General features: G+C 42.3%; 1 protein-coding gene across 1 annotated transcript; it reads left to right on the top strand.

Annotated features, from left to right (window-relative positions):
* Nucleotides 1-668: 668 nt before the first annotated feature.
* LOC121532135 (G/T mismatch-specific thymine DNA glycosylase-like) lies at nucleotides 669-11,224 on the top strand. Its single transcript, XM_041837850.2, has 10 exons — nucleotides 669-811; nucleotides 5,237-5,409; nucleotides 5,646-5,950; nucleotides 6,144-6,213; nucleotides 6,476-6,611; nucleotides 6,778-6,860; nucleotides 6,967-7,061; nucleotides 7,347-7,518; nucleotides 9,160-9,304; nucleotides 10,153-11,224. The coding sequence occupies exons 2-9, from the start codon at nucleotides 5,346-5,348 to the stop codon at nucleotides 9,279-9,281; spliced, it is 1,047 nt and encodes a 348-aa protein (XP_041693784.1). The 5' UTR covers nucleotides 669-811; nucleotides 5,237-5,345; the 3' UTR covers nucleotides 9,282-9,304; nucleotides 10,153-11,224.
* The last annotated feature ends 882 nt before the right edge of the window (nucleotides 11,225-12,106 follow it).

Below are 12,106 nucleotides of genomic sequence, written 5' to 3'. Positions count from 1 at the left end.
GCGTCTGCTAAATGACTAAAATGTAAATGTAAAATGTAATGTAAATGAATAATTAGTATTTAACAGAACCTAATATAATAGTATATAGGCATACTGTAGCATAGTAGGCCTATATGTAACACCAAAAACACCTCAATCATTTCTTAATTCTACCTGAATAGTAGCCGTTTAAAAACTATTCCTGGGCCGCAAATGGCCCGCATGGCGTAGTATGGACAACTATTTTTGTGGTATGGATGCCACATGCTTTCACCTCAGTCCAATCGGGCTCTCTATAGTAGCATATGCAGAGTTTACACCAACCAAATATTCATTTTCCAGCCTTCTTTTCCACCCCATATATTGATGAGTCCCAATCATGAAAATGTCTCCCCTCATCAAATCCCCTCCCACTCCCTTATCTACCACTATCGAATTGAAACGGCAAACATGCCTGCAAGTTGTGTCAGAGGCTTGGAAGCCAATGGAAAACAACCTCGCGAGTTTAAAAGTCCGTAGAGCAAACCAACGGTGATATGGGGGAGTGAGGCTTGGGTTATATATAGTTTTGCAGTTCATATTAGCATAAATCCCTGATGTCAATAGAAATGTTTGTCATACATGCACTAAACGTTGACGTATTATTTTAGGAGAAGAATGTTTTACTTTGTTTCCCTATTAATCATGTTGGTATCTCCCCATGTCAAAGTTGACGTGCATACGGTCATGTCTTTCTTTGTTACTTGCTACGTGCTAGCAAGTCCAAAGGGAAAGTGATAGAGTACAATCGTTTTCAAGAAAAAAAAAACACATTCAACCATATCTGTAAGAGGTATGTATGCATTTGATCAATTACATACAATTCGTATCCATTGGACAGCGAACCAGCTCATTGCTAGTTTGCAAAGGTAGCAAGTCATTCATCCATGCTATTTAGCGCAATAGCTAGCTAAGCTAGTTAACGTTAGCTAGCGAATATAGCTATGCATGCTAGGTATCGATCTATCTTGGCTATCCATAATCGATTAGATTTTGATTGAAAGTACACTATAGACGAAGTCGGGGTAGAATGTGTGTTGGTGTTTACTTTGTTGACAAACCAGCTACTAAAGCGGCACTAGTTTAGCACAAAATGGATCATTTTGACTTTCCTCCCTGACACTGTTGCTAGCTAACGTAGCTAATTCAGAAAGCCAGACATTGACAATGAACAGGAAATGTGCTATATCCAAATCAGAATAATAATGTGTCCTCAACATGAATATTGATCGAACGAACAAAGTAAATCCACCATAAAGATGGAAGAAAAGGTGTATGGAGCACTGCCTGTCCACTCAGAATATCTTCAACAGTGTTGAGTTCTTATCCCGTCAAAAAGAAGCCCAGGAGGACGCCGATTGAACGAAATCCCCCCATGAATGGCCAAATGTTATGAATCTGAAATAACAGCATGTTTTGTTTTGATTGCATTTATTCATTGTGAAACCTACATCTATGAAATCCTATAACCTAATGCATTGAATTGAGTTATTCACAGAATTACCGTTGTCTTTAATGTCTTTACTTGCACGCCTAACTGATTGTGCATCTTATGATCTGAGATCCAATCACACACAGACGCATATATACACTATATATACATATGTACATACAGTTGAAGTCGGAAGTTTACATACACTTAGGTTGGAGTCATTAAAACTCGTTTTTCATCCACTCCACAAATGTCTTGTTAACAAACTATAGTTTTGGCAAGTCGGTTAGGACATCTACTTTGTGCATGACACAAGTCATTTTTCCAAAAATTGTTTACAGACAGATTATTTCACTTATAATTCACTTTATCACAATTCCAGTGGGTCAGAAGTTTACACACACTAAGTTGACTGTGCCTTTAAACAGCTTGGACAATTCCAGAAAATGATGTCATGGCTTTAGAAGCTTCTGATAGGCTAATTGACATCATTTGAGTCAATTGGAGGTGTACCTGTGGATGTATTTCAAGGCCTACCTTCAAACTCAGTGTCTCTTTGCCTGACATCATGGGAAAATCAAAAGAAATCAGCCAAGACCTCAGAATCTTTTTTGCAGACCTCCACAAGTCTGGTTCATCCTTGGGAGCAATTTCCAAATGCCTGAAGGTACCACGTTCATCTGTACAAACAATACTACGCAAGTATAAACACCATGGGACCACGCAGCCGTCATACCACTCAGGAAGGAGAAGCATTCTGTCTCCTAGAGATGAATGTACTTTGGTGCGAAAAGTGCAAATCAATCCCAGAACAACAGCAAAGGACCTTGTGAAGATGCTGGAGGAAACAGGTACAAAAGTATCTATATCCACAGTAAAACGAGTCCTATGTCGACATAACCTGAAAGGCCACTCAGCAAGGAAGAAGCCACTGCTCCAAAACAGCCATGAAAAAGCCAGACTACGGTTTGCAACTGCACATGGGGACAAAGATCGTACTTTTTGGAGAAATGTCCTCTGGTCTGATGAAACAAAAATATAACTGTTTGCCATAAAGACCATCGTTATGTTTGGAGGAAAAAGGGGGTGGCTTGCAAGCCGAAGAACACCATCCCAACCGTGAAGCACGGGGGTGGCAGCATCATGCTGTGGGTGTGCTTTGCTGCAGGAGGGACTGATGCACTTCACAAAATAGATGGCATCATGAGGAAGGGAAATTATGTGGATATATTGAAGCAACATCTCAAGACATCAGTCAGAAAGTTAAAGCTTGGTCGCAAATGGGTCTTCCAAATGGACAATGACCCCAAGCCTACTTCCAAAGTTGTGGCAAAATGGCTTAAGGACAACAAAGTTAAGGTATTTGAGTGGCCATCACAAAGCCCTGACCTCAATCCTATAGAAAATGTGTGGGCTAAACTGAAAAAGCGTGTGCGAGCAAGGAGGCCCACAAACCTGACTCCACCTTACACCAGCTCTGTCAGGAGGAATGGGCCAAAATTCACCCAACTTATTGTGGGAAGCTTGTGGAAGGCTACCTGAAACGTTTGACCCAAGTTAAACAATTTAAAGGCAATGCTACCAAATACTAATTGAGTGTATGTAAACTTCTGACCCACTGGGAATGTGATGAAATAAATAAAAGCTGAAATAAATCATTCTCTCTACAATTATTCTGACATTTCACATTCTTAAAATAAATGGTGATCCTAACTGACCTAAGACAGGGAATTTTTACAATGATTAAATGTCAGGAATTGTGAAAAACTGAGTTTAAATGTAGTTGGCTAAGGTGTTTTTTATTTATTTTACCTTAATTTAACTAGGCAAGTCAGTTAAGAACACATTCTTATTTACAATGGACGGCCTACACCGGCCAAACCCAGACAACGCTGGGCCAATTGTGCACCGCCCTATGGGACTCCCAATCACGGCCGGTCGTGATACAACCTGGAATCGAACCGGGGGTCTGTAGTGATGCCTCAAACACTGAGATGCAGTGCCTTAGACCGCTGCGCCACTCGGGAGCTATGTAAACTTCTGACTTCAACTGTACATACATACAAAAGTATGTGGATACCCCTTCAAATATGTGGATTTGGCAATTTCAGCCGCACCCATTGCTGACAGGTGTATAAAATCGAGCACACAGCCATGCAATCTCCATTGGCAGTAGAATGGCCTTACTGAAGAGCTCAGGGATTTTTTAACGTGGAACCGTCATAGTATGCCCCCTTTCCAACAAGTCAGTCTGTCAAATTTCTGCCCTGTAAGAGCTGCCCCGGTCAACTGTAAGTGCTGTTATTGTGAAGTGGAAACGTCTAGGAGCAACAACGGCTCAGCCGCGAAGTGGTAGGCCACACAAGCTCACAGAATGGGATCACTGAATACTGAAGTGTGTGAAATCGTCTGTCCTTGGTTGCAATACTCGCTACCAAATTCCAAACTACCTCTGGAAGCACTGTTCGTCGGGAACTTCATGAAATGGGTTTCCATGGCCGAGCATCCGCACACAGGCCTAAGATCACCATGCGCAATGCCAAGCGTCGGCTGGAGTGGTGTAAAACTCGCCGCCATTGGACTTTGGAGTAGTGGAAACACGTTTTCTGGAGTGATGAATCCCGCTTCACCATCTGGCAGTCCGACGGACAAATCTGGGTTTGGTGGATGCCAGGAGAACGCTACCTGCCCGAATGCATAGTGCCAACTGTGAAGTTTGGTGGAGGAGGAATAATGGCTCCTGTACGTCACTCTGGATAAGAGCGTCTGCTAAATAACAAAAATAATAATAATAATAATAAATAAAATATATATATATAGAATGGCTTTACAGTCCAGTTCTGCCTAATCTAGGAGACTTAAAATGCAGGTGTTATAGGGAACATCACAGGTTATTTCTATGATATGTAGAAGCTGTGTCTAATGTATGCTACCTCATGAATATGGTGGAGGTACCTTTTCTGGACATTCTGGTACCTTTTTAAAGATTCTGAAATGTCCTGGAGGGCATGGTGTACTTTACAGGTCTCACTACAACAGCGTTTCCCAAACTCAGTCATCGGGCCCCAAAGGGTCCACATTTAGGTTTTTGCCGTAACACTACACAGCTGATTCAAATTATCAAAGCTTGATGATTAGTTGCTTATTTGAATCAGCTGTGTAGTGTTAGGGCAAAAACCAAAACGTGCACCCCTTGGGGTCACGAGGACCGAATTTGGGAAACCCTGTACTAGAATATACACTGAGTATACAAAACATTAGACTGATCAGGTAAATCCAGGTGAAAGCTATGATCCCTTATTGATGTCACTTGTTAAATCCACTTCAAATCAGTGTAGATGAAGGGTTAAAGAAGGATTTTTAAGTCTTGAGACAATTGAGACATTAATTGTGTATGTGTGCCATTCAGAGGGTGATTTAAGTGCCTTTTGAACGGGGCATGGTAGTAGGTGCCAAGCGCACCTGTTTGTGTCAAGAACTGCAACACTGCTGGGCTTTTCACGCTCAACAGTTTCCCGTGTGTATCAAGAATGGTCCACCACCCAAAGGACATCCAATGAACTTGACACAACTGTTGGACGTATTGGAGTCAACATGGGCCAGCATCCCTGTGGAACGCTTTCGACACCTTGTAGAGTCCATGCCGACTTATTGAGGTTGTTCTGAGAGAAAATTGGGGGGTTGCAACTCAATATTAGGAAGGTGTTCCTAATGTTTGGTATAGTCACTGTATTTCAGATATAGAATTAACACTGGGGGTCCTTTTCTTTTGTCTTCCTTCTACAGGATTCAGTCTACTCAGCAGCTTCAAGCTCTGCAGGGACAGTGTCCAGGCATCAACCACCACCACAGTCCTCACCCTCACTACGCAGAGGGACCAAGAGAGGAGAGGGTCATGGCACATATGGCTGTCAATCATGAGCTCATGGCTCAGCAAGAGCCCGCCAACTTAGCGAAAGGTACCCTGGTTCTTTATTCCCACAGAGCTGTATTCAATTAAAATAAGGACATGATCCTCTGTGTATTTATGGCCCGATGGATTTAAAGTTGATTAATTTGTGGGAGAAGTGTTATTTGATGCATTTCCCTACAGATTAAAAACAAATGTCTCATTGACAAATCAGTGTTCATGTGACAGTCGAGGCTAGTGTGAATGTTCACAGCAAGGTGATTGGAAGATCTCTCCCTCTTGCAGCTCCAGCGAAAAAGCGAGGGAGAACGGCACAACCGAAGGAGCCCAAGCCACCCAAAATGCCCAAGCCACCCAAGGAGCCCAAGGAGCCCAAGGCACCCAAGGCCAAACCGGGCCCCAAGGCCAAACCGGGCCCCAAGCCCAAGAAAGGCAAGGAGGGTCAAGAGGCAGACGGCACGCAGGGGAAAATAGACGAGACCTTCAAGAAGGTCAAGAAGAAAAGGGACCGCTTCAAAGGCATGACTGAGGATGAGGTCATGAGTAGAACTCTGACTGACATCCTTGACTACAACCTGGACTATGTTATCGTGAGTTCAACGCTTTTGTCGCTTTGTGCCAGACATTTCTTTTATGATGTGCGCCAGACAATGGAGCTACTTGATTTGTCCAATAAGAAATGCTCATTTTCTATTTCAGCTGGAAGATGTTCTGTCTTGTGTGCTCTAATGAGCACAACCCGGTAGTATAATGTGCAACTCTTTGTGCAACTTTTTGTTCTAGATTGGAATCAACCCAGGTCTGGTGGCAGCCTATGTTGGACGATGGTTCCCTGGCCCTGGAAACCATTTCTGTAAGTTGCTTTAAGTATATATTCAGTCTCTTACTTTGAAAACATTTACAATCTTTGTATTATTATTTGTCAGCTCTTTCTTTACCCCAACGCCATTTATGAATCAAAGAAATTGCTAAGCTTTAAATTCAAGGCAATGTTATGTTACTCATGCCAAACAGGATGATGCAGTTGTATGCTTAGTGCGCAGAGCATTAAGATCTTCACCCCAATTTCAGAAAAATAATGGTACAACGAATTAATGAATAGTTATCCTCTTCAGGGAAGTGCCTGTTCTTGTCCGGATTCACTGATGAGCAGCTTAACCACATGAGCGACACCAGCCTGCCAGAGAAATATAAGATCGGCTTCACCAACATGGTGGCAAGGACAACGCCTGGAAGCAAAGACCTCTCAACGTAAGCTTAGGAAGAAAATAATAAAATCCGTCAGTCTGCAATGTGCTAAAGAATAATGAGTGAGATGATAGACATTTCTGTCTCGAACAGTGGCCACACAGCAAGCTGAATTCACATATACTGTAGATGGAATACAATGTATGACTCAACTTATGTTTCTTCACAGCAAAGAGCTACGTGAGGGCGCCTTAATTCTTGTCGAGAAGCTGAAAAAGTACAAGCCACTCATAGCTGTTTTCAATGGAAAATGTAAGTAGCTACATGTATCCCTGCTAGAGGAGAAAATTCCAGTGGCCAGAACTTTCCATTGAAATTGAAATTCCATATTAACCATTGAAATACTGTTTATTCTCAGGTATCTATGAAATGTTCTGCAGAGAGATGTTTGGTAAGAAGCCCAAAAAGCTTGACTTTGGTCTGCAGCCACACAAGATACCGGACTGTGAAGTGGTAAGGGTTCTGCTACCTGGTAGTGTGTGTTGTGGTGCTCCAGATACTGTATTTTATGATGAATGGATGATAAAGAAATGAAGAGTTGAAAGAAAACGTACTTCCTGGATAAAGGTATTTTTCACAATAACTGGTCAAAATGTCACCTTTGACTAGAGATTCAAATCTAACAAAAACTATTTGAAATAGTCAACATTAACTATGATTATTGGCATTGAGCATACAGTGGAAGTACAGTGCCATTTCCCTTTGAAATGACTCATAACCCTGCCCTCGCCCCTACAGGCATTGTATCTGATGCCCTCGTCAAGTGCCCGCTGTGCCCAGTTTCCCCGTGCCCAGGACAAAGTGCACTTCTACATCAAGCTGAGGGAATTGAGGGACCAGCTCAGGGGCGTGGGCAGATCTGACGAGATTCAGGAGTTGGAGTACACCTTTGACCTGGGACTGGCCAAAGGTAAGAGAACGTGCTGCAGTCAGTGCTATAATGAGTATTCAGACATTTGCATAATGTACAGTGAGGGGAAAAAAGTATTTGATCCCCTGCTGATTTTGTAAGTTTGCCCACTGACAAAGAAATGATCAGTCAATAATTTTAATGGTAGGTTTATTTGAACAGTGAGAGACAGAATAACAACAACAAAATCCAGAAAAACGCATGTCAAAAATTTAATAAATTGATTTGCATTTTAATGAGGGAAATAAGTATTTGACCCCTCTGCAAAACATTACTTAGTACTTGGTGGCAAAACCCTTGTTGGCAATCACAGAGATCAGACGTTTCTTGTAGTTGGCCACCAGGTTTGCACACATCTCAGGAGGGATTTTGTCCCACTCCTCTTTGCAGATCTTCTCCAAGTCATTAAGGTTTTGAGGCTGACGTTTGGCAACTCGAACCTTCAGCTCCCTCCACAGAGTTTCTATGGGATTAAGGGCTGGAGACTGGCAAGGCCACTCCAGGACCTTAATGTGCTTCTTCTTGACCCACTCCTTTGTTGCCTTGGCTGTGTGTTTTGGGTCATTGTCATGCTGGAATACCCAACCACGACCCATTTTCAATGCCCTGGCTGAGGGAAGGAGGTTCTCACCCAAGATTTGACAGTACATGGCCCCGTCCATCGTCCCTTTGATGCGGTGAAGTTGTCCTGTCCCCTTAGCAGAAAAACACCCCCGAAGCATAATGTTTCCAACTCCATGTTTGACGGTGGGGATGGTGTTCTTGGGGTCATAGGCAGCATTCCTCCTCCTCCAAACACGGTGAGTTGAGTTGATGCCAAAGAGCTCCATTTTGGTCTCATCTGACCACAACACTTTCACCCAGTTCTCCTCTGAATCATTCAGATGTTCATTGGCAAACTTCAGACGGGCATGTATATGTGCTTTCTTGAGCAGGGGGACCTTGCGTGGGCGCTGCAGGATTTCAGTCCTTCACGGCGTAGTGTGTTAACAATTGTTTTCTTGGTGACTATGGTCCCAGCTGCCTTGAGATCATTGACAAGATCCTCCCGTGTAGTTCTGGGCTGATTCCTCACCGTTCTCATGATCATTGCAACTCCACGAGGTGAGATCTTGCATGGAGCCCCAGGCCGAGGGAGATTGACAGTTATTTTGTGTTTCTTCCATTTGAGTGTGCTCCTAATCTCAGCTCGTTACCTGTATAAAAGACACCTGGGAGCCAGAAATCTTTCTGATTGAGAGGGGGTCAAATACTTATTTACCTCATTAAAATGCAAATCAATTTATAACATTTTTGACATGCGTTTTTCTTGATTATTTTGTTGTTATTCTGTCTCTCACTGTTCAGATAAACCTACCATTAAAATTATAGACTGATCATTTCTTTGTCAGTGGGCAAACGTACAAAATCAGCAGGGGATCAAATACTTTTTTCCCTCACTGTACATCATTAACACAAGCTACATTATTATGAAAACGGACAGTATGACATTTCATTTTGATATGAAATGAAAATCCATCACAGTCCTGCCCCATCTCAAGGTATTCATAATCACCTGAAGGAGCTTTTTGAAAACTGTCTTGTTTACCAGATAAATTACCAAAAAATACATTGAATTCATTGTTTTTCTCCCCCTTACAGAGGACGCCAAGAGAATGGCGATCAAGGAGGAGGCGTACGACCCAGGCTATGAGGCAGCCTTCGGCGGAGCGTACGGCGAGGGCGGGTCCGGGCTTGAGGAGGGCCAGAGCAACGGTCACTAACTTCTCGTCGGCTGTAAACACAGGTCAGCACATAAAGACACAAAGTATGGACCATACAAATATAATGAGAAGTAACTATTTCTATGGTGGGGACTCGTCACAGGACACTTGAGTCGTAAAAGTGGTAGTTAACCCAAACTACGAAAATACTTATGCATCCTCACCTTGAAATGAGTCTAGATGCCACGAGGTATTGTGATCCACACACTGGATTTGTATGTGCCCTGAATTCCTCCTCCTGACTCTGCTGTAGATCTAAAGGGGCTGAATAGGTGTAAGTAATATGGCGGAAATTACATCCAGCCTATTAAAAAGCATATTTTGTGTATTCCTATCCAATCCCTTCAGATCTACAGAAGTGGCTAGGGGTCGATTTGGAATGCAGGGATAGTATACTATACGCAGTCACATAGAGCCCCACAGTGGGCGTGTCATAAACCCTAGCAGTCAAAACAGGGAAATGGTTCCAATTGTTTTTCCACCATTCACTTTTCCCATAGGGGATTTTAGAAAAAATAATTGCACCCCTTGGGGTCCCCAGGACCGAGTTTGGGAAACGCTGAACTACAAGCCAGAGGATGGGTACATTGTTGTTTTGCAGTTCTCATAGAGATTTACACACTTATCAAAACACTTATCAAAACACTTATCAAAACGAAGAAGAAGAAATGGACTACTTTAAAATAGAGAAAGCCCTCAATGGTGCTGCCCATGCTGTCACAGAAGCCGTAATACCACAGATACAAAGAAGCCCGATCTAGCGACCTCCATGCCTAAAACACTTAACTACCTGTTCCTAACAATGGGCTCGAGGTAGCATGCTCAAATGACCTCACCTCAGAGCTTTAAAGGTATTTTCTTCTAATTTCAGACGCTGCCAAGAAGGCAAACACTTACCAACCTCCTACGGCCGCCACCACCACAGAGGGACAACTCCCAGACAGACAGTGGATGATAAAGTCTTTCACTGATCAGATTCCAGACATTGGTGGCTCTAAAGAACCACAGGCATGGGCGGGCAATGTATAAGAAAGGGTAAATGGCTCCTAACGAGCCCTATCTAGACGTGCACAGACCTCAACCCCACACATCCTTTACCCTCCCTTCAACAAGAAGCTGCACCTCAGTTTGAAGACTGAAATGATAGTTTTTTTAATGATTTTTAACATTTTTAATGGATTTTTTTGCCGAGTAGGGATATACACTTGACTAGTTGATAGATGGAATTGTCTAAATTGATCATTTTTAAAGGATTTGTGGAATATTAGCTTTTTGATCTGGTTTTGTCATACCGTGTGTTTGATTGCCCGCAAGGCAGTCTTTTAAATATGTGAAATCAGGGATTTGACAATTTGTTGTAAACTGTACTTTGCCACAGGCTGGCACAGTAGGTATAAGCAAAGCATGAATACTGTATTTGTTAATGCTCTGACTGACAGTACAAATGGCCCTAAATCAAACTTTTACACACAGGTCAAACAGTCCTAAATGAACCTGTGGCAAAACACATACAGTAAGATGATACTGTAAGTAATGCATTGTGAAGTTTAGGATTAGCTAGTATTCTACTTTTATAAATTCTGTACCTTGAGGAGAACAGGTACTGAGTGATATGTGAACGAACTTGACACATGGTCAAAAAGTGATTCCACAGAGGGCAATGTCTTCACAAGCCTTTTATCATGGAGTTGCAATACTCAAGATGGGTGCTATATATTTTATTTTGCTTTATCTTATATTTAGTATGTTTCTGAAAATGTTGATAAAATTATGGGGATTTTCTATTTTACTTGACATTGTTATTTTTTTTACTTTGCAGCCTGAAAAGATAGTATCAGGTAATATTGTTTTGTAAGAGTTCTGAAGGTGTGTTTATTAAAAACCTTGTCTCTAGCCTTCGTTCTGTTAGCAGGTCAATAAATTATCTTCTGTTGCATCCTGAATGACTAAACCCTGGGTCGTCTTCATAAAAAAACAAAAAAAATGTTTTTAAATGATTTGCAACGGATACGAAAAATGAGTTTTGGACAGGATGTCCCTTCCGGTTTCAATCAGTGTTTTCCCCCGTTTGGTGCCTAATGAACACGACCCTGTTCTTTCTTCCCTTTTTCCACATTTTGTTACATTACAGCCTTATTCTATAATTGATTACATACATGTTTTTCCTCAATCTACACACAATACCCCATAATGACAAAGCGAAAATAGGTTTAGACATTTTTGCAAATTTATTTAAAAAAAACATCTTATTTACATAAGTATTCAGACCCTTTGCTATGAGGCTCAAAATTGAGCTCAGGTGCATCCTGTTTCCATTGATCGTCCTTGAGATGTTTCTACAACTTGATTGGAGTCCACCTGTGGTAAGTTCAATTGATTGGACATGATTTGGAAAGGCACACACCTGTATATATAAGGTCCCACAGTTGATAGTGTATGTCAGAGCAAAAACCAAGCCATGAGGTCGAAGGAATTGTCCATAGAGCTCCGAGAAGGGATTGTGTCGAGGCACAGATCTGGGGAAGGGTACCAAATCATTTCTGCAGCAACTTCTTCCATTCTTAAATGGAAGAAGTTTGGAACCACCAAGACTCTTCCTAGAGCTGGCCACCCGGCCAAACTGAGCAATCGGGGGAGAAGGGCCTTGGTCAGGGAGGTGACCAAGAACCCAATGGTAACTCTGACAGAGCTCCAGAATTCCTCTGTGGAGATGGGAGAACCTTCCAGAAGGACAACCATCTCTGCAGCACTCCACCAATCAGGCCTTTATGGTAGAGTGGCCAGACAGAAGCCACTCCTCAGTAAAAGGCACATGACAACCCGCT

This window comes from Coregonus clupeaformis, chromosome 19 (assembly GCF_020615455.1).
Source record: "Coregonus clupeaformis isolate EN_2021a chromosome 19, ASM2061545v1, whole genome shotgun sequence".
Classification (NCBI taxonomy): Eukaryota; Metazoa; Chordata; class Actinopteri; order Salmoniformes; family Salmonidae; genus Coregonus; species Coregonus clupeaformis.
The sequence above is the reverse complement of the archived record's forward strand: the minus strand, read 5'-3'. Positions and strand labels throughout refer to the sequence as shown.